The 26,605-nt window shown below is 44.7% G+C and overlaps 5 protein-coding genes across 16 annotated transcripts in view; 3 read left to right on the top strand and 2 right to left on the bottom strand.

Annotated features, from left to right (window-relative positions):
* cald1a (caldesmon 1a) overlaps positions 1–2,342 on the top strand; it is a 36,536-nt gene extending 34,194 nt beyond the window's left edge. For 7 of the 9 annotated variants that reach the window (XR_009932549.1, XM_062483009.1, XM_062483004.1 and 4 more), the window contains one exon: positions 798–2,342. Coding sequence is in view for 8 of the 9 variants with exons in the window: in XM_062483009.1 (XP_062338993.1) it covers positions 798–811 (14 nt within the window). In the remaining variant the exon portion in view is untranslated. The remainder of the gene's footprint in view (positions 1–797) is intronic. The other 2 variants (XM_062483010.1, XM_062483011.1) reach the window with 1 other exon arrangement.
* Positions 2,343–9,256: 6,914 nt separating this feature from the next.
* On the top strand, positions 9,257–13,573 carry LOC134037623 (troponin T, cardiac muscle-like). 2 transcript variants are annotated; one of them, XM_062483032.1, is made up of 10 exons: positions 9,257–9,292; positions 9,495–9,516; positions 9,599–9,662; positions 9,749–9,865; positions 10,442–10,519; positions 10,607–10,720; positions 10,917–11,029; positions 11,224–11,314; positions 12,237–12,274; positions 13,366–13,573. In XM_062483032.1, the coding sequence occupies exons 3-10, from the start codon at positions 9,600–9,602 to the stop codon at positions 13,406–13,408; spliced, it is 657 nt and encodes a 218-aa protein (XP_062339016.1). In that variant the 5' UTR covers positions 9,257–9,292; positions 9,495–9,516; position 9,599; the 3' UTR covers positions 13,409–13,573. The 2 variants fall into 2 exon arrangements, with proteins under 2 accessions (XP_062339016.1, XP_062339015.1); XM_062483031.1 differs by lacking the exon at positions 12,237–12,274 and adding an exon at positions 11,595–11,635 and having other exon boundaries at positions 9,258–9,292.
* Positions 13,574–13,919: 346 nt separating this feature from the next.
* LOC134037604 (dynamin-1-like protein) lies at positions 13,920–20,140 on the bottom strand. 2 transcript variants are annotated; one of them, XM_062483000.1, is made up of 18 exons: positions 19,911–20,140; positions 19,341–19,482; positions 19,071–19,117; positions 18,875–18,946; positions 18,578–18,664; positions 18,206–18,368; positions 17,986–18,106; positions 17,726–17,857; positions 17,437–17,643; positions 17,142–17,262; positions 16,877–17,032; positions 16,671–16,760; positions 16,477–16,569; positions 16,309–16,362; positions 15,371–15,502; positions 15,148–15,257; positions 14,838–14,997; positions 13,920–14,669 (listed from the first exon to the last, which is right to left on the bottom strand). In XM_062483000.1, exons 1-18 carry the CDS (start codon positions 20,010–20,012, stop codon positions 14,613–14,615), a joined length of 2,046 nt encoding a protein of 681 aa, XP_062338984.1. In that variant the 5' UTR covers positions 20,013–20,140; the 3' UTR covers positions 13,920–14,612. The 2 variants fall into 2 exon arrangements, with proteins under 2 accessions (XP_062338984.1, XP_062338985.1); XM_062483001.1 differs by lacking the exon at positions 16,309–16,362.
* A 544-nt stretch (positions 20,141–20,684) lies between these two features.
* Positions 20,685–23,116, bottom strand: LOC134037620 (dnaJ homolog subfamily B member 9-like). Its single transcript, XM_062483028.1, has 3 exons — positions 22,993–23,116; positions 22,253–22,492; positions 20,685–21,903 (listed from the first exon to the last, which is right to left on the bottom strand). The coding sequence occupies exons 2-3, from the start codon at positions 22,467–22,469 to the stop codon at positions 21,437–21,439; spliced, it is 684 nt and encodes a 227-aa protein (XP_062339012.1). The 5' UTR covers positions 22,470–22,492; positions 22,993–23,116; the 3' UTR covers positions 20,685–21,436.
* Positions 23,117–23,224: 108 nt separating this feature from the next.
* On the top strand, positions 23,225–26,170 carry LOC134037612 (THAP domain-containing protein 5-like). Of its 2 annotated transcripts, none has more exons than XM_062483019.1 (3): positions 23,225–23,577; positions 23,715–23,888; positions 24,052–26,170. In XM_062483019.1, the coding sequence occupies exons 2-3, from the start codon at positions 23,748–23,750 to the stop codon at positions 24,841–24,843; spliced, it is 933 nt and encodes a 310-aa protein (XP_062339003.1). In that variant the 5' UTR covers positions 23,225–23,577; positions 23,715–23,747; the 3' UTR covers positions 24,844–26,170. The 2 variants fall into 2 exon arrangements, with proteins under 2 accessions (XP_062339003.1, XP_062339002.1); XM_062483018.1 differs by having other exon boundaries at positions 23,227–23,577; positions 23,702–23,888; positions 24,052–26,169.
* Positions 26,171–26,605: the final 435 nt, after the last annotated feature.

The following is a 26,605-nucleotide window of genomic DNA, read 5'->3' on the forward strand; positions in this document are numbered from 1 at the left end:
GCCCACTCCTGTCCCTGACCTGGTGTCTGTTCCTGGGCCCGGGGCGGGAGACAGCTTGCCTGGCTGGGTGTGCAGCTGGGCCACCTGCTGAATTGTCACATTAGGAGGTGGGCTTGTAGTAGATTAGCAGGCCATGCTACACCATCACCATGCAGGCAGACCAGCGGGGGAGGGACACATTAAACGTGTGCAGAAGATGGGCTTCTGTTTGGGTCAGTCTTGGAACTCTGCACAAGTGGTTGTAGACTTACACGCACACACACACGTACACACATACTGTATGCCAAGGCACACACACTCATAGACACATGCACTCATATTTGACCTAGGCTCATCTTACATAGGGTGTTGATGAGTGAAGGACAACATTTTTGTCAGTTATTTAAATGGGAGCCGAGGCCAAGACCCCAGGGGAATCTAACACAACATCCACACACGCACACACACACTATCACTTTGTATCATGGACTACACACATTTGAACCCTCTCACAATCTACTGCTACCTAGGCAATAATGACAGGCAGCTAAACTCAAACTGAGAAAAAGAAAGCAAAGTAACAGTGCCATGCGATATCCATGTCAGATTAAATTTAGCCAGTGGAATACTGATGTTTCAGTGTGTGGTGCAACCTCTGCATGGGAGGTGAGTTAAATCAAGTTCTCCTTCAGGTCTGATGTGGGGGGTTTAACATGGTGACCTCCCAGGCTGCCCAGGGCAGAGTATTCTGCAGCATTACTGGTGTCCGGCATGTGGTGTGATAGACTTGTCTCTTTTTGCCCACCTTCTGTCATCAGGCATGGGACACTAATGCTTCAGAGAGATGATGCAGGCGGGACCAAGACAATCCTAGACTCTTCTTTACTACGTGCATGTAACCAAAGCTGCCCTCCTAGTCCCAGCCACCCCTGTGGAGGAGAGGAGACACGAGTCACATCCAGGACCTGTGCTGGGAACTCCCAACCATCACAGCACACCACCTTTGCACATTGAATTTACCTTTCTAAAAGAAAACAAAATGCTGTGAAATTTGGACGTTTATGATTCTATGATATTCTTTTTTTTTTTTTTTTTTTTTTTTTCTTTCTTTTTTTTTTGAAATATATTTTATTTCAAACCTGCAAGAAAGAAAGAAAAACAGAAATTGAAATTAGATGTATCCCTTGACACTCAATTGTCTTTTATTTGTTTTGATGAGATAGAGATCGCTCTTAAAGATGACTCTATGTCTCAGTGTTACAAAGAGGGTTCAACATCAACACTCTGTCAAAAACACTCTATCTCACCAACTTTATTTATATTTAAGGCAGAAGCTTCACTCATAGATATTTTATACCTGGTCACCAATTCAGGACATACAGGAAGCACTTATAGATCTAGCTTATTTCACTTTTATATGTATTATCAATAGTGCAACAATGGTCTGAGTAATATATGTTAGCATATACATGTTTTTGATATATGAAAATCATACTGTAACCTATACTACAGCTTTATACTCTAAATGTTTTGCTTTTGTACTCATAAAATGACTACCAATCAAGAAAGGGGAAATCAATGGAAAGTAAACAAATGATAGAAACATTAAGAAGGCCAATATAGCTTTTACTATACTATTGTCATTTTAATTTATGTTTTTTTTTTTTACATTTTTGTCTTTTTTTCTGGGCTTATTTTTGTAACTTTTATATCTGTTGTTTGTAACTTTTTAAATTACAGACACATTCCACTTCGTACACATTCCTCTGCCTACACACTCGTTTTGGGTTTAACAGATGAACTTACGCAGGAGGTGACACATCACAGAGAGACAACACTGTTCTCAGAGGCTCCTCTGATCTCTCCCACTGCAGATCTGTACACCAGCTGAACCAGACCCAGCTGGACGATTTAACCATCCACCATGGCCATACATCTACTATTTTACTCTTGTGTAGCTTAGGTATTAAGCCCAATTTATACTTAGGTCGCAGACACTTTTGAAAAGGTCGCCGACAGAAATGACGTCTCGGTCGACACTTTTAAACGTCGCTTAGAAGTGTCGCCTACCAGGAGAAATTTCTACTGGCGCAGATGTCGTCACATAGTGAAAAATTAAAATTGCCAGTTTCTCCGATTGATCACCTAGGCTACAAAGCGTTAACAATGTAACCATAGCTATGAATGTAACTGTAAAATTATTCTGTTTACGTCACGCGAACCTTGAGCACAGGCGACTGTTTTCCGAAGTATAAATGCAGCAGCCTGAGCGACACTTTTTGTTTTCGTCGGCGACCATTTCAAAAGTGTCCGCGACCGAAGTATACATAAGCTTTAGTCAGCTTGGTCTCTGTTGGCTTGTCTAGGCATTGGAAGCTTGTCTAGGCATTGGAAGCTTGTCTAGGCATTGGAAGCTTGTCTAGGCATTGGAAGCCATAGACATAGGCACAGGCTAGTTACATAGTACTGTAAACCACTAAATCATCTTCTTGGCCTTGTGATCTGACCACTGGTAATAGCATTTAAGCGCAATGTACTCCTCTGCACTGTACTGTTGCCTGATACCTACTAAGTGGCATACGATTTGGTTAACTGCAGTTTTTTTTATACTTCACTTTCAGTAATTTAGTTAATTGTCTTTCACATTCCATTTTTTTTTATTGAATTAATATTGCATGACTTGCTTGGTTAAGGGTGTGGCAGGTTGTCAGAGGCATTCGATTGGTCGATGTTTTACGCTATACTATGACACAACTGTGACAATCACATTCCATGACTTCTGGCGTCCACCAAGGGGAAGTCTGACCAAAGTCTTTTTTGTTGTGTTTCTGTATGTGATATTAATAATAATGTTCTTTTTCATATTTTTGCTATTTGATGTTTTGCTTTTTTTCTGTCTTTGTATTTCCATGTTAAACACCTGCATGTATATGTAGAAACCATGAACATATGTAGTGCTCACTATCTGTAGTGTTCAGACACCTCTAGTGTGGTGGCAGTGATGGGTTGACCCATGCTGAATGAATGTTTTAAACATTGTACCGCTGACCCAGCAACAGAAATAAAAACATACAAATATTCAAATGTAGCCTGATCTGTCCATATATTATATCGTTCAAGGCGTTTAGGACAATGCATTGTCTACAGTAAAACCAAATGTAAGGATTTAGGTAGGAAACATTGAAATACTAATGATAATGTAGTACTCTTGTCTATATTCTGTCCTAAATACATTTACATTTTACAGATGCTCTTATCCAGAGCAACTTACAGTAAGTACAGGGACATTCCCCTGAGGCAAGTAGGGTGAAGTGCCTTGCCCAAGGACACAACGTCAATTTGCACGGCCGGGAATCGAACAGGCAACCTTCTGATTCATAGCCCGGTTCCTTAACCACTCAGCCATCTGACCCACACTAAATAGTTACACGTCTAACAAGTAGACCCATGGACGAGTCATGACAACAGGTCTCATTGTCAAGGTGTCATATATATAGTATTAGGGCTTCCTCTCAATCTAACAATAGACTTCCCTCTCCCAGCCAATCCAGAGAGGCAGGGGGGGTCACATGGGCGGGCATGCTTGTATTATGTGAGTCTGTGCAGAGTGATTGAGATTATCTGGTTCTGGACCTGAGAGAATAGGACCATCTGCCACCATCAACTCTCTCTGTTGGACCCCTAGGTAAGGCTGATCTCACCCAGGACTGGTACCGTCCGGCCCGGTCCTGTGAAGGGGTCTTCCGGTGGCTTCTTGTAGTGCATGTGGCCCTTGATCTTAGTCTGGCCTGGGAAAGTAGAGAGGGAGATGCAGCTTGTTCAGATGTAATAGAGTTGAGAAATGCTGTACTTGCACCGCTTGATCAGAGAGGTTTGAAACTAGGTGTAATATGAAGAAGTGAGCTTGATTCGATTTGTTTGATTGGATTGATCTGGTGCAACCTGGAGGAGTGGGTGCTCAGCTGGCCTCTGGTAGAATGGGGTGTTGGTAGATTGCTTTGGGCTTTGGCGTAATGCTGCTTAATGCTGACAGCAGCAGCCACAGCATTCCTGCCCCTGTCAGAGAGTGTTATTCCACAGTTCCTGCCAGGACGGGGCTGACCACACACACTAAAACAAACACACTTTTAATATTGCCGTCCACCCGTCCTCAGAGGCTGTGAATTCTTTCTGGATTTTCAGTTAAGACACGCTGAGACGCAGTTCCAACACTGATGATCCATCTGCAGCTCTCTCGCCCTGCTGCGAGCTCTGTCAAATAACTGACTGGAACATCTTACTCATCATCACACAATCCTTCATTATCACACTGTCCACGTAGCCCTCCAATAGAACGTCACGCGCTGTCAGAAGGGTTTTATGCAGAAGCCGTTTACAGTTTTTGAAACAGCACAACTGTGTTTTTTAATTTTTTTTGCTTGAGAGATTTTTATTTATTAATTTTATTTGACAGGGACAATGCAGATAAACATAGCTGTAGAGCAAAGTTTGCAGCCGATGTAATGCACATAGAGATTATAGCAAGTGCTAATTTTCAACTCCCGTCCCTGGATGGGCCTTTTCTACAATAACACTACAATAAAAACAATATACAATTTTAAAAATCCAAAATAAAGAAGTACAAAAGTTCAAACATTTACAAATGGGTACAGTTTTGGTTTGTTTTCAGCCATGCCTTAAGCTTAGAGATGAACATTTTAAACTCAGAAATGTTCTTAATCTCTGTGGGCAGTGAGTTCCACAGTTTACAAGCCCTGTACGGTAAGGTCACTGTGAAAGGGAAATACATACGAGACGAGAGGGATGTCAGGACCAGGGAGAGGAGGTCAAAAGAAACAGATGGGCTGGAATGTCATGATTTTCTAGCCCAGGTCTCAAGAGTAGTGGCTACTGTCACAGCTAAGATGAATAATACTAAAACTAGCTCCAAGCTCCTTGCTCTTAGTGTCATACTGGGATCAGTATGTAATAGGATGTTTGCTGATGACACACGCTGAGGTGATGGCTGGTGCTGCATGTAGCTAGTTTCACCGGCTGTCCACATTCACAGCTCCGAAATAGCTCTTTGTAGGAAGGGAGGGAAGGAGGGAGGGAAGGAGGGAGGGAGCATATAAGTATTGTCGTTGATTTACAGAGCAGCCTGGACCACATGAACCAAGATCATTGTCTGGGAGAGACACCACACACCTGTTCAGAACCCTACTTTATAGTTCCTATGAATAGACCTCCTCAATAGATCAGACTACTGACACCGGGTTTACGATCATATGATCTACTTCTCAATGGAAATATGTCAGACAATGTAATTGTGCGCAATAACATTCTGACATTCAGAGAGTTAAATATAGAGATTTATTGCATGTTGTATCTGCTCCTGTCTGTAATGATGCTGACCTTGAAGTTGTGCATACACATGCCCAAAAAAGGCTTAAACTCTAAAGAGTCTCAACAGCATTGTTAGAACAAAACATTGATGCATACACAGGCATATTGTCCTTGACATTAGGACATTACCATGTTAGTTTAGTCTGAAGTTGTGAAGGTTGTGGTGCTCCTTAGAATTTTCTGGTTTAAAAAATGTAACCAACTTTAAGTGATATAGTTTACTGTATGTCAGTGTATTTAATAAGGACACCTAATTACCTACTACAGTTGTATGGTAATATATATTTCTCTGTGGGTCTCCTACATGCAGGAAATCCAGCACAATCATGGCCGACACAGAGGAAGTTGAGGAGGTCCAGTAAGTATAAACCATTTCCAAAACGCCTGTACTCTCCAAGCAGTTTTCAATTCCCAGACAGAACTGAAATATTGATTTTGTGTATTTATGTTTTGTTTTCCAGGGAAGAAGGTATAGTAAAACTTTGAGACTCCCATTCTTTCTTGACAAATTGTAGATAACTGCTTCAGGCTTCCTTGTTTCCTTATTCTAAATTGCTGTATGTCTACCCAGTGGTGGAGGCAGCAGAGGAAGGTAAAAGCGTGCATGGCATATGGGCTCTGGCAACTGAATACACCCCCAAGCTGTCTGTCCATAGCTGCTGTGTGCTGTGGCACTGTGGGAGACCTCGAGTCATTGACACCCTTGCATCATATTTGTTTGTGGTAGATTGAAGAGTTTTCTTATGGAAAATAGACCCTTTGATACAGAATGTGCCGTATTTTGAGTGTCTTACTTTGTGCACTGTTCATTTTAATGCATTGAATGCTATGTTTATTTTGTCGATGACGTACATAATGAATACTGAATGTTGTGTCGTCCTTATTCTGTGGATAGACTGTTCACATGCTAAATGTGATTTGTATACATTTTTTACCCCACACCCACTGAAGCAGTTCAGCGTAGTCCATCTCTCATCACTTTAGTCCATTAACATATCATTGTCAATCTTTACACAGTTTGCACTCTAGAATGGACCTCAATGTTCTGACCAAGGTTGCATGAGAGGCTTGTAATTCCAAAGATTCCAAGAGTCCAAAGATCTTTGGATGAGATTCACTTTGATCTGAATCTGAATTATTTCCAACTCCACTTGCTCAATTTGCCATACAGTACATAAACTCTGACTCTTAATTCTTAATGGATTGTCTGCACAAAGCGTTGTTAATCCACTAATCCGTCTCCTGAACAATTGTGGAGGCCCTGGCAGAAGTAGGTAAAGCTTGGCTCCATGTTGGCTATGTTGTGCTGTTCAATGCAATTATATTGTTTGGTCTGTAGCAATAGTCTTTAGGTTACTCAGAGTGTTATGATCTTCAGAATGCATGGCAGCTTCCAGCTTTCCTAATCATTCTTGTGTTTTTGCTGTAGCACCCGCACCTGAAGTAGAAGGTAATGCTGTTCAACACTCATTCATGTAGTCTCAAGTTTTCTTTTTTACAATTACCCAGCTGACACATAGTTGTGTACATTGTGTATTATATACAGAGGAATGAAATATGGTTTACTTTACAAAACATAATACAATACTGTCATACTTAGTAATACTACATCTGCTTTGTGCTTCATTAGCTCACTAAATCTTGCTTTTCTAACAGAGCCACCTGCTGAAGTAGAAGGTAAAACCGTTGGCTTGGTTGAAATGACATGAGCAGAAAATATGTATTTCTTGACTCCTCTCTTGCTGACTAATCTACGACTTTACAACAGAACCTCCTGCTGCTGTAGAAGGTATATCTTTTAACTGCTTCACACTTTTAACATGTTTTATCAACATATTTTAAGCATTAACCATATTTGATCAATCAGCTAATCATTCTCATGCCTTTTACCATAGAGCCCACACCTGAGGTAGAAGGTACGCATGGCTACATTTTTTGGGGCGCATGCCGGTATGGATGGTGCTCCAGTATAGCTGCTCGACAGGCCTTTTAACCCACTGCCATGGGTCCCTTTCTATTATTGTCAACCAGGAACTTATGTTATGTAGTCCAACTGTCAAACTATAATTAATTACATATTTTCAAAAAATGTGTAACAGGCTTGCGGTGTAGTTCCCTGGTTTTGACCTGCAATTTAAATAATTCTCTTTTTATTTGATATTAATTTCTGATTATGTCGATGTCCTTCTTTTACTCTGACTAACGACTTCACTTTAGAACCGCCCCCAGAAGTAGAAGGTAAATGCATATTTTGTCAGATTTCACACATACATATTACTGCAGTGCTTACTGTGGCACTTAAAACCATAAGAAATAACTATATTGAACATACTCTACCTCATACGACACTGATGAGTTGTCTTTTCCATACTTCATCATTGGTGGATTGTCGTCCTGCTTCAATCCATCGCTCATATACATATCCTTACACAAGAACCTGCTGTAGAAGGTAAAACACCTATCTATGTTTGTAATTATCCCAGCTTTCAAATTACATTGAGCCTGTGTGTATTTCATAAACGGTTTAGATAACAAACTTTCTGCCGCTTTTATTCTAACCCTTCACAACAGAGCCACCACCTGTTGTCGAAGGTAAAGCTTCTATTTGCATTTACTGACCAATACATACAGCATGTGTTATATTTATTTGTTTCATGCTTTGAATCCTCACTAATCAATCCTATGCTTCCCTAACAGAGCTGCCCCCAGCTGTAGAAGGTAAAGATTTCCTTAGCTCTCTTTTATGAGTGATCCAGCAAAAGGCAAAAATCAACAGACCTTTTCTGCTATACTATCAAATATTTACAAGTTACTACATAACCAGCGGCTGTCTGATGCACTCATCTCTCTCATATCCTTTACTATAGAGCCTACCCCTGCAGAGGAAGGTAACTGTTGGTTTGGCGTATCTAAGCTACTTGCAGAGCACTGTCATTTAACAGCATGTCACTGTGGTTCTATGGTATACATGAGTGCACAGTGTCATTTTAGTTTACTCCTATGTGTCATTAAAGTTTTTGGACGTACCTTTACACTGTCCAAAGATATGGGTTCATGGTGATTCTAAGCTGTGATGGGCATTCATTGATGACATACCTGTGATTCGTTAAAAGAATATCTTACAATTACTAGAGGACCTGCATGTTTTATGTTCATTTCATCCATTGTATTTTAAATATACTTATTCCATGCTCACTTGTCTGTTGACTGCCATGTTCAAAATATCACCTACACAAATGGATGCATCATAAGCATGGACACTCCATCTTTGGCATCTAATACCTGTTCCATACCATTCCTGTTCATACCAACTGTCAGAACATTGAGTGTGTCTATGTAACTCAGCATCACTCCATCTCTTATTATCTCTGCTGTGGATGCTGTGGATATCTCTGCTGTGGAAGTCTGGATACGTTTCACACTCCTTTATGACAGGCTACAAGCAATATTTGACGGGATGACTAAATAATCTGATTTTTTGTTTCTTTTAACTCTGCTCTGTTTATCTTCCGTCCCCTCTTATCTGTTGGGCTTCCATCTACAGAGGAGAAAGGTATATCAATGACCAATAACGACCCTTCAAATTTGTGCCTACATATGAATCCTTTACCATGTCTGTTAAGATAATTAATTCAGGTGTTCTCTCTTTTTCCAATCTTCATTGACACAGTCGAGGAAGGTATGTCTTGGCAGTCATTTTGTTTTGGATCATTGATGGATTAAAGGATTTCCTGTCATTGATAACACTTCCTGTTGTTGTTTTTTGGTCCTGCTCTGCTGCTCTGTGCCACCAGGAGAAACTCAAGGTGAGTGTCGCCTCTGGTTGATACCGTAATCTAGTTACGTAATGAACTAACCTCTGATTGTCTCAGTCTAAGATCAGCTCTCTATTCTCTTTTTGTTTCATGAACAGCTGAAGCAACTGAAGGTAACTTCAGATGTAGCTTTGAAAAATGTTAAGTTTTGAAAAAACAGCTCTTGATGAACTTTTCCAAACCCATAAAGGGTTTGGAAAACCGTTTCAAAACTTCAAGATTTTTCAAAGGTAGTTGGGCCACTGTCTTCTCTAATTTGACAGTCTTCTCTAATTTGAATTAAACACGATTGCTTTGTTTTCTTGTCAATTGCAGATGAGACGAAACCCAAACCAAAGTAAGTGTGATGGTGCACATGACCTGTGGACAGGAAGTACAGAAGTCACTGTTGCAGGCTAACTAGGATGTCTTTCTTTAAGGATGTTTGTGCCAAACATTGCTGCCCCCAAGATACCCGAGGGGGGGGACAAAGTCGACTTCGACGTGAGCGATCACTTCATATAAAATATCTAGAAGCTAAAGTAATGTTATGCAAAACACCAGTCACATCTGTGTGTGTGTGTGTCCAGGACATCCACAGGAAGCGTCAGGAGAAGGACACGGCGGAGCTGACGTCTCTGATCGAGGCTCACTTCATCCAGAGGAAGAAGGATGAGGGGGAGCTCATCGCCCTGGTTAACAGGATTGTACGTCCTCGTCCGTCTCCCCTCTCCCCTCACATGTCCTCCTGGTCTCCCCTCACCTGTCCTCCTGGTCTCCCCTCTCCCCTCACCTGTCCTCCTGGTCTCCCCTCTCCCCTCACCTGTCCTCCTGGTCTCCCCTCTCCCCTCACCTGTCCTCCTGGTCTCCCCTCTCCCCTCACCTGTCCTCCTGGTCTCTCCCCTCACCTGTCCTCCTGGTCTCCCCTCTCCCCTCACCTGTCCTCCTGGTCTCTCCCCTCACCTGTCCTCCTGGTCTCTCCCCTCACCTGTCCTCCTGGTCTCTCCCCTCACCTGTCCTCCTGGTCTCTCCCCTCACCTGTCCTCCTGGTCTCTCCCCTCACCTGTCCTCCTGGTCTCTCCCCTCACCTGTCCTCCTGGTCTCCCCTCACCTGTCCTCCTGGTCTCTCCCCTCACCTGTCCTCCTGGTCTCTCCCCTCACCTGTCCTCCTGGTCTCCCCTCTCCCCTCACCTGTCCTCCTGCACCACCTGGACACCCACATGAGACTGACCGGCGAGTCTCAATAGCGTCATGTGACCTTCTTCCTGTGTGCGTGCGTGTAGGAGAAGCGACGCACGGAGAGAGCGGAGCAGCAGAGGATTCGTACCGAGCAGGAGAAGGAGAGGCAGGCTCGTCTGGCGGTGAGTCGGTCAGCCGTGCGACAGCTCTGAGGCCTGGTCGCTGTGTCTGACCTCTCGTGTTCCTCCCCCATCGTCTCACCCCTGCAGGAGGAGAAGGAGAGGAAGGAGATGGAGGAGCAGCGCAAGAAGCATGATGATGACGCCAAGAAGAAGAAAGCTCTCACCACCAAGACTCACCAATTTGGAGGAGTCCAGCAGAGGGTAACTATTCACCTAGCACACACTCTCACACATTTGTTTAAGGGACTGCTTTTTGCTTGTCAGGCAGGCAGTCTTATTATACGGTGCACAACTGCCATCTAGTGGAGGTCTGAACTATTGTGTCTAATTTCTTTCTGCATTTCTCTCTGTAACTTTCTCTGTCTCACATTCACTCTTGTTTCCTTTCCTAATACAGCAAGAAGGTAAGAAGGGAGCCAAGAAACAGACAGAGAGAGAGAAGAAGAAGAAGATTCTGGCTGACAGGAGGAAGCCACTCAGCGTGGACCACCTCAGCGAGGACAAACTCAAGTATGCCCTGACCCCTGACCTCTCACCCCTGACCTCTCACCTCAACACCTTGTGTTGGATGACTTATACCCACATTGAACAGAGTTCATGTTTGAAGTTGGCTTAGTTCTCTTTCAATGAACGAAAGCCGAAGTGGCGCACCAGCAAAATCACATGTCCTGACTGCTTGTCTGCTATTGGATGCTTCCCTGCAGGGAGAAGGCCAATGAGTTGTGGCAGTGGATGATGGAGCTGGAGGCCGAGAAGTTCGACCTCAGCGAGAAGCTGAAGAAACAGAAATATGACGTGAGTTGATCAGACATGAGACAGAAAGCAACATTATTCAATGTTTTAATTCATCATCCCCCTCGATGAAAAAGGCCTGATGATGATAACGCCATGGTAACTTTGGAGACACGATAAAAAACAAACAGCTACACACACCAAACTCACAATACACAGCAGGAATTCTGACGGTGTTAATAAAAAGCCATGAGATTGACTCAGTGCTAAAGAGTTTCTCTGCGCTGGCCTGCATGGCTGTCTGAGACTGTCCTCTCTGAAACCTGCTGTGACCTGCCTGCAGATGAACGTGTACCAGACTCGCATCAACGAGCAGCAGAAGTTGTGAGTAGACGCTGCCGAGGGTGTCACATGGTCCGGTTGTCCTGCCGCGTTGCCCGTGTACCGTAGCACTCGCTTGAGTGAGACGTTGCTTGTTTGTTTAAAGTCGGGGTCACGGTTACCTGCCACGCCACCTGGTCAGGTGGACTTAAGGTGAACAGGTTGGATGACAGGGAATGGGCTACGTAAGTTGAAAGGTTATTTGCTGGTGTAGACACAGAAGTACGGTCTATTCAGGAAAGTAGTAAACAACCCATCCAGGATCACAGCTGGACAACTGAACCAACCACAGGTGAAAGGCATGTGGGACGTGCTGTCTCTGATGACACATGCTACTGTAGCGGCAAGCGTACAAAGACTACCATGGTCAAGTGGACCTCAGTCAGACCTCAGGTGAAAGACTCCACAGGGGAAACACTCTGTAAGGCCAAGTGAGGATGATGGTTTAGGTGTGAGATGATGGTGTCCCAGATCTATCTGGGGGGATCTCTTTCCAAGTGTGTGTGTGTGTGTGTGTGTGGGGGGGGGGGGGGTGAGAGTGTGTGTGTGTGTATGTGCATTCGTGCCCCGGTCTCAGCCAGCCTTCGCTATGTGTCCTCCACAGATTAATCAGCTCCTGGCCAGAGTTCAGGACCACCAGAGGTAAGATTCAGAGTCACACTGGTCACTTTCTCCTTTAAACCGCCTGGGGGAGGCAGGTCCCAAATTGAGATTCCCAACATCTGGTTTACGAGACCAACAAGTCTCACAAATACAATCAGGACATTTTAAACTGGGGGTTGCCCAGTGACAATTTAATCACTGGGCTCATTTCCTTGCCACGGATCTAAGACCTGAGGGAACTAGGAATGGTATGGGTCCTATTGCCTACTGTGTATCTGCATCCCTTTCCCTCAGACCTTGAGTGGTGTGCAGAGGCTCAGTTGTTTTCCAGAACATTCTCTATCCTGCCCAGCTTCACCCCCAAGGCTTTTTAAGGTCACATGATCCCAGGTGGGGTAGACTCTCATCATGTAACCCATCCTGTCATGTGACAGAGGAGAAAGCATTAGGATCTTGGTGCTGGATGATCCTAAGATGACCAGTCTGTTCTGTGGCTCCTTCTTTCATTCCTCTCATTCATCTAGAAACTTCCATGTAGTCATTCACCTTGACGTCCTCCAAATAGACCTCCCTTTATTCACACCTTCACTCCTTCATTCATCCTTCCATCTAGAAGCTAGTAGTTTGGTCAGATCTTGATCCTAACTAGCTGAGTTGAGTGTTTTGTGTTTTCTGGAGAACATTCATGGCAGGTAACAGTTTTCTTTTCATACTATTTATAGTCCAGGCTACCAGGAAAAAAAGCTTTTATACTTAAGTGTAATGATAATGGTGATAGTTTGCGAGCAGAGCAGAGCTTCAAGGTAAGACAGCTAACAATAGGACACGATCACCTGCTACTCATGTTAGTGCTCACTTATCCCCCTGTGGTGCGTGTGCAAGATTTGCCCTCCCTCTCCACCAATCGCATGACTCTCCCGAGTATGGCTCTTTCTAATGCTATCCATTCTCCCTCACTTTCTGTTTAACCTTTCTCTTTATCTCTCCATTTTCTGTTGACTTTCTCTTTATCTCTCCGTTTTCTGTCATCCTTCTAAGTATTCCTCACACCAATTTCAAACATTTATCTATCTCTGATCCAACAAAGATACAAATGCGCCCTGATTTCTGGATTTTGTGTTGTTGAACAGTGCCAAAGGCAGAGGCAAAGGCAAGGCGGGCCGGCTGAGGTAAAGACAAACAGGAAGCGGGAAGCCTCCAGGAAGCCAGAGGACCCATATGGGCTTATTGTTGTTCTTGTTGTCACTGTACACGCTAGTGATGGAAATGTACAATTACAGTTTATTGTACATGTAGATACAAACAATAAACAGAGATCATTGCTTTTGATTGTGATTTTCATTTATAACCTGTGTAAAGGAATATTGTATATATGAGCTAATGCCACACTAAATGTCCAAAATATTAAAATATGAGCATCTAGCGCCTTGTATAGATGTTTCTCGTAACTCGTAAGAATATGAAATAAACTCTTACCTCTGCACTCTTAGAGATCATTATTATAGTGGATGATCCATGATAAATCAGAAACGTTGCATCAAAATCGTTCTATATGTTACTGCCTTGAAGGCAGTTTCCGCAAAGCGCCGGTGCATTTATAGATCGTCATGGATCAGAGATACATGATGCCATCTCTGCTACTTAATAAACACCACAGGTGCCAAAACATCACTAAGCCATTTCATTTTGGGAAATAAAATCTTTTTTAATGAAAAACAAACAGAGCACCACAGCGCACCATTTTACATATGAGCTGCACACATGTACAGTAAACACCGAAGATGAGGACATAATCACATTTAAATAGCATATTTAAAAATAAAATGCAATGTGGGTTTACAGTATTTAAGTGTTCTCTATACATGAAGTGGGATAAACAGCGTATGAAATCAAGCCAAGTGAGTTCTGTAGTATTTCTACAGGGTGCATGGCTGGCGTTCTTTTAATGTAGGTCGCAGAGAACAACCCATTCTTGAAGGAATGGAACTTAACTCAGACTAGTGGTTTCCCTGATGTATAACCCCCAAAACACAGTGACATTTACATGAAGGATCATTTTGTAAGAATGACACGGTTTAGCCTTAATGAACCCCTCCATGAAACTCTGGTCCTTAATTCCTAAATGTTCATACTACCTGAACCGCAATAGTGCACTTTAACAGAGGCAGCCTTCTGTCTCTCACAGACATATAGTATTTAGCTTTCCCATACACAATATCAACATCCTCCCATGACTCTTAACGCTAACAGTTTATATACTCTTGAATGTAACCGTAACAACAGTGCATTTGAACATTGGCAATTTGGAGTCCTTCAGACAAGATGAATAAACGTGGACCTCCTTCCAGGCATGATAAGAAGATGGCAGAGCAGGTCCTCACCACAGATGCGTCTCTCTGATCTCGGCAATCACCTGGCTGGCCTTCTGCAGTGCCTATGGACACAGAAGATGGCCTGGTCAGCCAGTACAAAGGCTATGCTACGCTACATGACAACAAATCCCATCACTCTACATCAACAATGTGCGGTAAATGGTGAATTCAAACAGGTTCGAAGTCTGAATACTGATTGGTCTAGGTGAGACAAGGGGGTGTTCCCATACCTGCAGCATATCTGCAGCCTCCTTTCGTCTCTGGGCCATGTCCTCCGACTCAGTCAGCAGGTCGTTGAGGAGGCCGGACTTGTAAAGTTGACCAACCAGCTCGCTCTGGAGGCTGTCCTTCACGTGGTTCACCAAGAAGTGCATCACTGCCTTAGGCACACTGGCGGACGGAGGATGGGGTGTAGGGATGAAAGGATGGAGGGAACAGAGAAGTATTATTATAATTGAGGTAGAAGATGAACTAAATGGTTTGGGGAGAAGAGGGGGATGGAGAAGAGATTACAAATATTTGTGAAAAGCAGGAAGTCACCTGTCTTGGATATTCTTGCGAACGATGAGAAAGTAGGACTTAATGAGGCGCTCGATGACCTCACAGTCCCGCTGCTCCCTTGACGACAGCTTCCTGGCAACAGGCACCGGCTGGGGAGTGGGGAGGGAGAAGAGCTTCAACCAATGACTCAACAGAATCACTTCCTAGACCTTTGTACAACAGAATGCCTCCATCGTTGCTGTACCAGGAAAAACACGCTTACCACGTCCAGCAGGTTAACGGCTCCTTTCAAGGGGCTTCCTGGTCCGGAGGAAGGAGCCTCATCTCCCTTCTTCAGCATGCCTCTCCAGTTTCCCGTCCCCTCCCCTTCTCCTGGGGGGGCAGCTGATGATGCCTGGGGGGGGGGGGGGGGGGCACAGAGCACGGAATGACAATCTCTAAAGCTAGCAAGACTGTTAGCACTGTTCGCCATCAGCAAGGTTGTGTCCTTTTTGAATCATCGCCAACACCACAGCCAGCCTGATTAGTGCCAAGCTGAACAACACAACGACGGACACCTCAACTTTCCCGGAAAGCAAGAGATGAGCTGAGTGTTAATACAGGATGTTGAAGAGCAATGGAGGACAGCAGAGAAGAGCAGGGCTGGAGTGTAGAAGGTCAGACAAAGACTCGACCTAATGTTGACTACAAGATGCATGACAGTCAGCTATCTTGAATGCTCGACATGTCTTCAAACAAAGCTGACACACACACACATACAATCTCCATCAGCATAATAATCACTACCAGACTGACACCCTGCACATCTATCTGAACACACGGTTTTTGTGCTATACTGTAGCATGACACTGATTAGAGCAAGGACCATGCCAACATCCATGCCCAAGCCCAGACACAGCCAGCCAGGGGTGGAGCCCACCTTGGCACCCTCTGCTTCCACAAGGCCAGGGGGGTCGATAGGGAGGGGGGACTGGCCTGGATGACCTTTAGCAGACTAGGAAGAGGAGAAGAGGAGGAAACCAGAGAGAGAGAGAACTGAGAGGAGGTGAAGAGCAGAGAGATTGGCAGGGACATTTACCAGGTGAGTGTGAAGATCTAGATGGATACAGGAGATGAGAGGGGGAAATGCAGAACATCAAAGACTTGATCCTGGCTGTATTCTACCGGGTACATTAGTGGGTGCTACAGGGCAGTGTTTACCTTGTCCCTGGGAACTGACGTGGGCAACTCTCTCATCCTGTTCCTCCGGGCCTCCTGGTATCCACGAACATGACAGGTTGGAAAGACGCTTGGTGTCACAACCTTATTCAGGCTTTTTTTGTTGTTTTTATGTGTTGCGATGAATGAACAGAGAAGCAATCAAGTCACCTCTATGTTGTTGTTCATGACTCCACACGCGTCAGCAAAGTCCGGGTGCTTGGTGTTGATGTAAGCCAACTCTATGGCAACCAGGTTATGAACCTACAACAAGACAGCCACAGTCAGACAGAGTGACTGACAGTGAGACGGACGTACTGGAGAGCCTGGATGCGGCTCATCTTCCTGCGCCAGGCCGGCCTCACCATCTCGTTGGTGATGGGAAGCCTCTTCCTCAGAAGTGACGTCACCACCTCCACGATGGCATCATGGAGCTTAGGGAACCGCAGAAGCTCCTGGAGATCACACACACACGCCAGGCGGTGAATAGTCAGGGGTTGTTTGTGTGTGTATATGTATGTTTGTGTGTGTGTATCTGTGTGTGTGTGTGTGTGTGTGTGTGTGTGTGTACCTGTGTGCTGTAGTTGCTGCAGTGCTGGATGATCCTCTGCATCTCCTCGTGGACCAGCTCCACGCAGCGCAGGCTGGGCTCCTCCAGCCTCTTCACCTGCTTCTTCACCAGCAGCTCGAACGACACCTCCGGCACGAACAGGGAGGGCCGGGGGCCCTGGGGGCGGAGATGGAGACAAGAGGGAGACAGATTCATTCACCCTGTCTGAGCTGGTTTTCTGGGGGAGTTTCCCCATAGCCAGTCGTCCCCCCTGTGCAGGACTGACCGTGGCGTTCCGGATGGCGGTCAGGATGTCCAGGGTGTTCAGGCCTCCCAGAGGGTCCACAGACTCCAGCGTCCGGCCAAACGTCTCGTGGAAGATATAACAGATCCTGGCTCCACCACACCTGAAGCACAGAGAACAGCACCAGGTTTGACTCTACTATAGGATTGTGGTCATTCAGGTAGTGAACATGGCTATGAAATGAGTCTCAAGCTGCTACAATGGGCTTGCATCGTCATGTATGGTGGCAGGCCAACGGCGCCATCTGAAGGCTGGTGGTGGTCCTAGTTCTACTCACAGCTCGGCGGTCTCTATGTATTTGGCGGTGCCCTCGATGGTGTTGCAGTATTCGGCGGCAAACTTGGTGATGAGCTGGAGCAGTGTGGCACTCTGGTCCTCCACGGGTTCTCCGTAGCTGTTGAGCAGGGACTGGTACTGGGCTGCCAGCACGTTGATCCGGGTCTTCAGGTCTGGGAGGCAGTCCCGGATGTGGTGCATCAGTAACCTGGAGCAAGCATCACCCGGTTAGTTCACTTAGTCGGTCGGTCGGTCACATCATTGAATGAGTGTGTCCGTGCGAGTCAGACCTGTTGAGGGTCCTGGCCAGGTACTTGGTTCCGTTCCTGTTGGCCAGAGATGGGTACTTCTTCTGCAGGAAGGCATGTTCATCTCGGATGGCATCGGCGACGGTTTTCTTGTTGTTGATGTCCAGCTGGCTCCTGGACACACGGGGACAAAGACAGAACGGAGAGGGATGGTTGACATGATGGTACAATATGTATGTGTGTGTGTGTGTGTGTGTGTGTAAGCAGGCCTTCATTTCGAGCCCTGGTTCTGAGGTGCGTACCGATTGACCACGCCAATGAGGCCCAGTTTGACAGGGATGACCCGGCCCATCAAAACATCCATGGCATCGGTCCCAGCATCCATCAGGTCCAGCTTAGTCACCACGGCCAGGGTTCTCCTGCCTAGACACACACACACACACACACACACAGGAAGAACTTACACTTCAGGGAACATAGGTCTGGGCCACAGACACACTTATAATTCCGCAGTGTTGGTACCATCGAGGTCGACCTCGCGGGCCACCTTGAGTGCCTCTGAGGTGGCCATGTCTGTGTTGGCGGCGGTGACGGCCAGGATGATTGAGTTGGGGTTGGAGATGTGCTTCACGATTAGATCTTTGATCTGAAGCTCAATGTCATTGGGCTGGTCCCCCACTGGCACCTGGCGGAGGAGGACACAGAAGCACCAAGGATGAACCTCAGCAAGGTTCTCTTCAGCCCTTCTGACTTCCCTCCTCTCCTCTATCCTACTCCCTCCATCTCCCCTTCCTCTCTCTCTCTCTCCCTCCCTCCCTCATCTCCCCTAATCCTCAATCATCCAATCATACGGCAGATATTACAGCGTGCCTGTGTGATTTATGGTGGTGTTACCTTGGTGATACCTGGCAGGTCCACCAGAGTGAGGTTGACCACGTGAGGGGAGAAGATCTTCAGGTGGATGGGCTCATCGCTAATCCCCTGTAGAATACAGAGGCAGACGCTGGATCTTTATCTCTCATTATTTTCATTATAGAGGGTGACAATTAATATGACCGGATTAGTCCCAATCCTGGATTGATGAGCCCCTTCAATAGGGATTAGACGGGTGTTCAGTTCTACAAATAGGTTTATTCAGGTTCTGAGCAACTAATACAGTTAACGCTATACTTCTCTGTCTGATCGTCTCACCTTGTTGTTTCCTGAGATTCTTTCCGTTTCGTTTTCAATCTCTTGCCGGATTTCATCAAAGTCTGTGTATATCTACAAAATGGAAACCTATTTAGTTAGGAATGTTCTGGAAGACAAGCATGTTGTATAAAACATAAACATGTAATAAACCTGTAATAAATGTATGTTTTGATATCTTGACATTTGACAGTCATACCTTGTTTTTGGTGTGTAAGAATTTCCCCCATTCTTCACCCTCTGTGCCTGCAGATTACAGTGTGCTTCATCATCTTTACTGAACGTTCAGTTTAGACCGTTTCAGTGATAGGGGCTAACAGAGGCGTTACCAGATCCTGCTCCTCTAGCCTACTACTGTGACATTATTGTTGAGAGTCACAGTAACCAACAGCATGCATGCTACCAGCCTATAGAAGAGAATGTTATTAGGCTTTAAGTGGTCTGTCTATGTGTTCTCTGTGCTGCCTACCGTTCTCATCACTCTTTCTGACATCTCCGGGGTCGACGTGCACCAGCTGCAAGATCAGAGGCCGTCGGGTCACAACACCGGTCCCGCGTGGAAGCAGGTCGCGACCAACCAGGCTTTCCAGTACCGAACTCTTACCACTGCTCTGGAGACAGAATGGACAGTCACTCGATAAACAGTGCTGAACCGAGAACAGATGCAGCCTGATGTTACATAATTACGCTGAACTGACGTGAGCACTGTGTTATACGCTTCACCTGCCCTGAAAAACGTTAACATTGCTAATGAGCAAAATAAATAAATAAATTGAGTCAATAGCTCGACAAATGGATAATCAAAGCGCTACTTCCAGATGAGACTTTGCCAGAGCAGCAGTCTCTGAACAGCGATGGCCACACTATCACTGGCGTGTTTTCAGATTGTTTTGAAAAATTGAAATGTCTTGGAATTAGACTGGACCGAGCAAGCCAAACAAATAGCCAAATGGCTAGGTGGTCTCTATTCGTGTATGTAAGGAGATGTAGCAACACCGCAGATGTAAAATGTTTCGCCCCCTTATCGAGGTTTGCTTACCTGGGTGCCCACGACCGCGATCTGCGGCAGCTGAATGATGTCCGCTCCCACTGTGTTGAAGACATCTTGAAGCTTGTTTATGACGGGAATTAGGGCCTCCATGTTCAAGAAGACCAGAAAGACTTTTTTCGCTAAATGTAATGATCTAAATATATTTTATGTCCTCCTTATTGCGGGCACTGTCATACAAAGTCATTCAATGTCCCGAAGACACCATTGAAACAGCCCACTCTGCGTGCAGGCCGAAATTAAATGAGATACTGGGACTTGTAGTTTAAAAGATGCAAATTATTGTTACGACAATCGGAAAACGACTACATCTCGAAGGATCCACCGTACGCATGTCGTCATTTTTATGTTCGTCATGGGAATTGTAGTTTACTAACCTCCTATCGCAAGGAATGCACTCAGTCATGGATTGAGTAATACATACTGGGATGCAATTCATATTTATAGCTTACAGTAAATATTTTATTTTCCAACATTTCTAATCACTCACCAGATTTTAACACACACACACTCACTCACACACAACTTAGCAAAAGTGCAGGTATGTTTTACAAGACAGCAAGGTCTGAGGCAACATGAATTTAGCTATGACGCCAGTTGTCTATATTGCACATTATCAGAAGGCAGATCAGGCAACATTACAGAAACAAACAAACAAAGGAGGTAACAGTCGATTATGGTGAACTGTGCTGAAACTGTTTTGTTTCATTAAGATGTTTTACGATCTGGATTGTTAAGAAGTTCTTGTGATTGTTCTATGTGAAGAATAGAGAAGTGTAAAGATGTCCTTTACATGGAATTCCTCTGAGTTGAATAATACAAAATTGGATTAATACAATCTTAAAGGGTTTGGCACTTTGGTGCCCTGTTGGTAAAAATATTCACAATAGCCTACCATTCTCAAGTGAAAAATCCAATCACAAAGCTCAGAAACTCACGTCTCTGAAGAAACCTTATTACTTTGTGGTCTAAATATGGTAGGCTAAATCCTGAGAATGGAGGGTGAAGGCATCAATATGATAGTCTCTGACTGACTGATGTAAACAAAAACTATTCAAACCTAAGTCAGACGCAACATGCAACGACTTTCAAAATAAAAGATGAGTCCAGCTTGACAGGGTCAAACATGAGCATTATTGCTTCCAAGCCTCTTATTGTACCATGAAATCAAAGTCGTTTGTTTGTAGAGATAATAATCCTAACCACACATTCCCTCAAAAAGTGATAATTTAACATCAATTCAAAAACAAAACCAATCAGTTCTATCCTACTTCCTAAGTGAAAATAGGAATATTATGTTTGAAAATCTTTGTCCAGATACTTCCTCCCAGCAATCACACAAACGTGTAGGTCTTAAAGGGGATTGGACAGGAGCAGACTCAGCTAACCTCTGATAGGCTAGCTGATCTGTCCCCATCTTACTTAAATATCCAATCCTTTCTAGAAAACACAGTAGGGCCTCTGCGTTTGGGCGCTCTGGGGGATGTATCTGGGCAGAGCGTGGGCTAGGCATTGCCTCAAGAGCAGTCTGTGTATGTTGTCACCATGTTCCCTCTGCGCTGTGTCACTGTCCTGCAGTGATGCTTTGCTGAGCCTTGGAACCTGCTCTCAGTCCTTGCAGAGTGCCCGTTGAAGGAGAACATCTTCTCCAAGTCCTCAAACATGTCATCAAACAGTCCTTCACCTCCAAAGCCACCCTGGAGTGGCCTCTTGTGTCTGCCCTGGGAGGCCTCCTGGTGGGCATGGAACTGACTCTCAAAGTGCCTCTTGTGGTGGGAGTGCTGGTGGTGGTGGTGCTGCTGTTGCTGTTGTTGGCCGAACGAGTCAAAGTCTGCAAACATGTCGTCAAAGTTGAAGCTGAAGGGCTTGTGGTTGAAGTGCTGACTGCCCCCTCCCCCTCCTCCTGCTCTCTCCCAATCAGATGGCCCGTGGCCAACTTGGTCATACTCCCTCCTCCTCTGATCATCTGATAGCGTCTCATATGCTGAATGAGAAACAGAGACACACCGTTAACTTTTCTATAGTTATGTGGACAAGTGAGCATATAGGTGTGTGAAGAACTTAATGTTTTGTCACCTAGAAACGACAGCCATACATTTACATTTAGTCATTTAGCAGACACTCTTATCCAGAGCGACTTACAGTAAGTACAGGGACATTCCCCCCGAGGCAAGTAGGGTGAAGTGCCTTGCCCAAGGACACAACGTCAGTTGGCATGACCGGGAATCGAACTGGCAACCTTCGGATTACTAGCCCGATTCCCTCACCGTTCAGCCACCTGACTCCCCATAACCAAGTTTTGAACACCTGACTGCCTCTCAGGCTAGACTCACCTTCTGCTATTTCCCTAAACTTGGCCTCGGCCCCTGGGCTCTTGTTCCTGTCAGGGTGGTGTGTCATGGCCAGCCGGTGGAAGGCCTTCTTGATCTGGCGCTGGGATGCATCTCTGGGCACCCCCAGGATGTCGTAGTAGTCCCCCTTAGCCAGAATGAACTCTGTGATCATCAGGATGCACACTGCTAGCAGCAACACAGACTGGGTTGAGGCCATACTGGAGCTTCACCAGGTCTCCAGTGCAGAAGAGAGGGTCGAGTCTGTGTTACCAGTTGTTAGTTTCTAATGTCTGCAAATGACACAGTTGAGAGTGTGAATGAAGTGTGAAACACGTGGTGAACTAGAAGCTTTATGAAAGTGGTATTTTAACTTCTCCATTAATTTTGTGCATATTTGAGCATATTTGTCCGTATCTCAGACTGAGAGTCAACCTAAGATATAATTGTATTCTCTGTATCGATAACAATTACCTGTTCCTTTTAAAGACGTGCACTCATGAGCACTCATGAGCTCAAAAGTTACGATGATTCAGCAAGCAAGATAGCTACTGTACAGTAGCAAGTTAGTTAAAGTTACGGCATACAGTAGGTTACTGTAAAATTTAAATTAAATACAACTGCATGTATCGGTCCATACCACTAGTAAGATACCAGCGTTAACATCTATAACATTTATAGAAACTAAATCAGGATATTGACTTAGGCTACTTAAAGCAGAGGCGACAACACCCTCGGGCAAGTAACGTTACCTTCGAAAAGATTCCAGCTGATGATGTCGAACCGAAAAACTGTCAAACCTTAGCAGCTGCATGCCAAAGCAGTTACACCACGAATCGCAACACCATTGGTTCGTTTCTTCTGACAGTGACTCACATCCCTGTGATTGGATCGTGCCAGGAGCACGTGGAAGCTCTACGGCCAAAGTCCACGGCGGAGCGCTCTGCTTCTGAAACCCTTTTTGGGTTGCCATGTTTTTTGCTTAACGAGCGAAAGATGATTTCTTGATAATAAGTGTCATAAAATAAAAACAAAGATTATCACTATTTACTGCATAAAAATTTATAATTATAATAAAAACCACAAATAGCATACTGTCCTTGGATATTATTTAGTTTCATTTCACAGAGACGGATATACAGGGATTATTAACACTTCTGGCAACCACGAGTACACACTAGGAAGTCGAGTGTTTTCCAAAATATTGAGTCTTTGTGTGTAAATGTAATGATCTTCAGGGCAAACATGCCGCGTTATTGTGCAGTAAAAGTTTGCAAAAGTCGCGGAGGGACTGCTTCTAAAGACAACAAGAGAATCAGCTTTTACCCGTGAGTATTAATTTTTTCAACACAATGCCATAGGACTAAATAAAGCAATGCATGTCTACAGCCTAGCTCCGTAGGCTATGGATTATTTGGTGGCAAAGTTGTTGCATAATCAATTCCGTGGTAGGTTTCCTTTGCAGGATCAGGCCAGACTGCAGAGGTGGGTTGACAATATGAGGCGAGACGAATGGGCCCCCAGCCGTCACCAGTACCTCTGCAGTGCGCACTTCACTGAAGACTGCTTCGATGTCAGGTGGGGGATCCGATACCTCAAAAATACAGCAGTCCCCACCATCTTCCCTTCCAGCCAAGGCGTAAGTCAGTGCAGACTTAAATTAGGTGTAATCTTATGTCAGTCAATATATTAAAATGTAGTTATACACTTGACCAAAGCCCATATGAAAGGCGGGGTTGGCACTTTAATAACCGTTTTGTTGTTATCTTGCGGTTGTTAGTAACACATCTTTTCTGCGTTAGGATGGGGAGGAAAGATCCCCTGGTAGGAAGACATCCAAGCCCAGGACCAGGTCTTGCAACTCTGAAATCCAGCCTGTCAGACCAGACCCCCTACCCAGTAAGAAACCAATCATCCTCAGAAGAAGAACTATACCAGCTGATTTGTCAAATGACAACCCCAGTACTCCCAACACTGTGGTCAACCAATCAGCTGTCCCCGCAACCTCAGAAAGAAGGCTGTCATCGTCCCTCAGCAGGGTTGCTTTAGATGAAGTGTTGCCCTCAGAGACCCAGACAGAGGTTTTTAGCTGTTCCAGCCAGCTACCTGGAGACATCGAAGGGGCTCTGCCTTTGTCCTGCTCGGTTCTGTCAGTAGCTGTGGAGACCCAGCAGGCAGACTCCACCACCGCTGAAGTAACGGTACTCCGCTGTGAGTCCCTAGGCCCGGTCTCAGAGAGACAGACCCTTCCAGCTACCCTGGAGGGACAGATGTTTAGGATAGTCCCTGTGGAGCTGAAGGGGGAGGGTCAACCAGACGACCCCAGCTTCAGGGAGTGGGTGGTGCCAGACGAGGCTGAGCCTATGTGTGCATATGAGCACTCCTACTCCAGACAGGACACGGACAGAGAGCAGCTGTGGAGCCGGATTATGAGCCTGCACGCTAAGATCGTTGAGCTGGACAGACGAGAGGAGACCACCGTGGCCAAGATCCACTCTCTGGAGAGCGAGATTGCTCATCTGAAAAGGGACAGCGTGGTGTTTGATGAGAAACAGAGAGTCTTGGAGGATTATATTTCGTCTGTGTTGCTTTGAAGTCTTGTAGTATATGTCGTTTTGTGGCTATTTAATTTAATGAAGTGTGTGTGTGTCAGTCATACATCTTCCACTTGGTGGCACTGTAGCTCTGAGAGCTAAAACACTGTGTAGTAGACAGTGAGTCTTGCATCCCCAACCATCTCCTCATGAGATATTATCAGGGGAGTCTTAATGTGGGATGTATGTTGTCTGTTCTCATCTCATTATTCTCATATCAAGCATTCCATTTTTGTGGGATATCGTGTATCGTCTCAGTTTAGTGATGTGCATCAGGAAGTTTGCAATTTGCGTCTTCTGTATAATGATACGAGTTTCTAATTTTATCTCTGAGAGGTTTGTGTCGTCAGTTATTTAAGAGTTCCATTATCCTTGTATGAATCAACATTTCCACCAGTTTTTAGACTTAACGTGTTATTCAGATGCAGTGTCTTGAATTGGAGGTGTTTCATAACAAGGTCATTTATTTCACACATCTTGGTTGGTCTACCACTCTACTGCATGTGGAAAGTATTGACAATGTCTGTTTAATTTTATGATGCTGGAGACAGTGGGATACTGTTTTAAGTGTCACATGTTCCAGTAAATAAGGATATCGATTTTTTTTATCTACACTCTGATTAGAGTGAGTGTCTTGTCTGGTCCCTCAGTGCCAAAACAGTTCCATTCAATATTATTAATTGTCTAGCATACTACCTAGGCTTTAACCACAGTTTACTGGACCACCTTATCGGAAACAACATCAACAATAGCTAATGTAATGTTATCAAAAACTCATTTGCCTTGACTCCCCTTTGTATATGCATGTCTCAGTAGAATAACAGAAAATTGTATAAACTTTAGATGGAAAAATTACCCTCAAATAATTGTCCTGGAACAACAGAAGACTGTGTATAGTGTTTGTATTTTCCAGTACAAAGCTCTTGTGTCCTCAGCATTTCTTCATGAGTATGACATATTCTATGAGCTCACAGCTCTCACGGCAGGGTGACCAGTGTCCTGGTTCATCAGGCCTGGGGCTCGGTCTGAATCACCAGAAATCTTGTGTCTCAGGCCCAGTAAGAGAACTAATCCTGTTCCAGGCTGCTATCTAGACTGCAGACAGCCATGGGCTCTGAGACTACAGCATACAGCCCTGATAAGAGCAGAGAGAGGTGCCCTGAATGGTGGAACAGTTATGCCCCACCCAAACAGAGGAAAAAAACGGGATATGTTACTAACTAGTTTTATCCTTATGAAAACCATAAGGAATGACAATAGGAACAACCATACACAGTGGTGCAACACAGGGCTGCACCATCAAATGAGTTACGCTTTATTCAAAATAACATGCGACAAGAGGTCTGTAGGTGAGTCTTTGATATAGACTTGTATCAAATACAGTTAGCAAGAAGTCCCTTGATATTAAGAAGGCTGGTACTAGCAATGAGAGGCCTGGCTTCAGTCTCCTCTGTTATACTTTACTCCTCTATAGAAAGAGACATGTTGTTTATCCTTCCCAGGAACTGTCTGGTTCCTTTCAGCTGAACCTACAGTATGTGACGCAGGAGATCTCCAAACTCTGCTTATCCATTAGTCTTTACAAACATAATTCAGGGAGGGGGGGCATTGCTCTCTAATGAAAGTTAAATTATGTTTATAATAATTGCATGTTGCGTGGTTGATTTTATGAAAGCGTAATGCCAGTCAAATCAGAACTAATCCTGGCTGTGACAGAAGGAAAAACACTTTGAATATATCAAACAATTCCCTTAAGAGTCTG

The sequence above is a fragment of the Osmerus eperlanus genome, chromosome 17 (genome assembly GCF_963692335.1).
Source record: "Osmerus eperlanus chromosome 17, fOsmEpe2.1, whole genome shotgun sequence".
Taxonomy (NCBI): Eukaryota; Metazoa; Chordata; class Actinopteri; order Osmeriformes; family Osmeridae; genus Osmerus; species Osmerus eperlanus.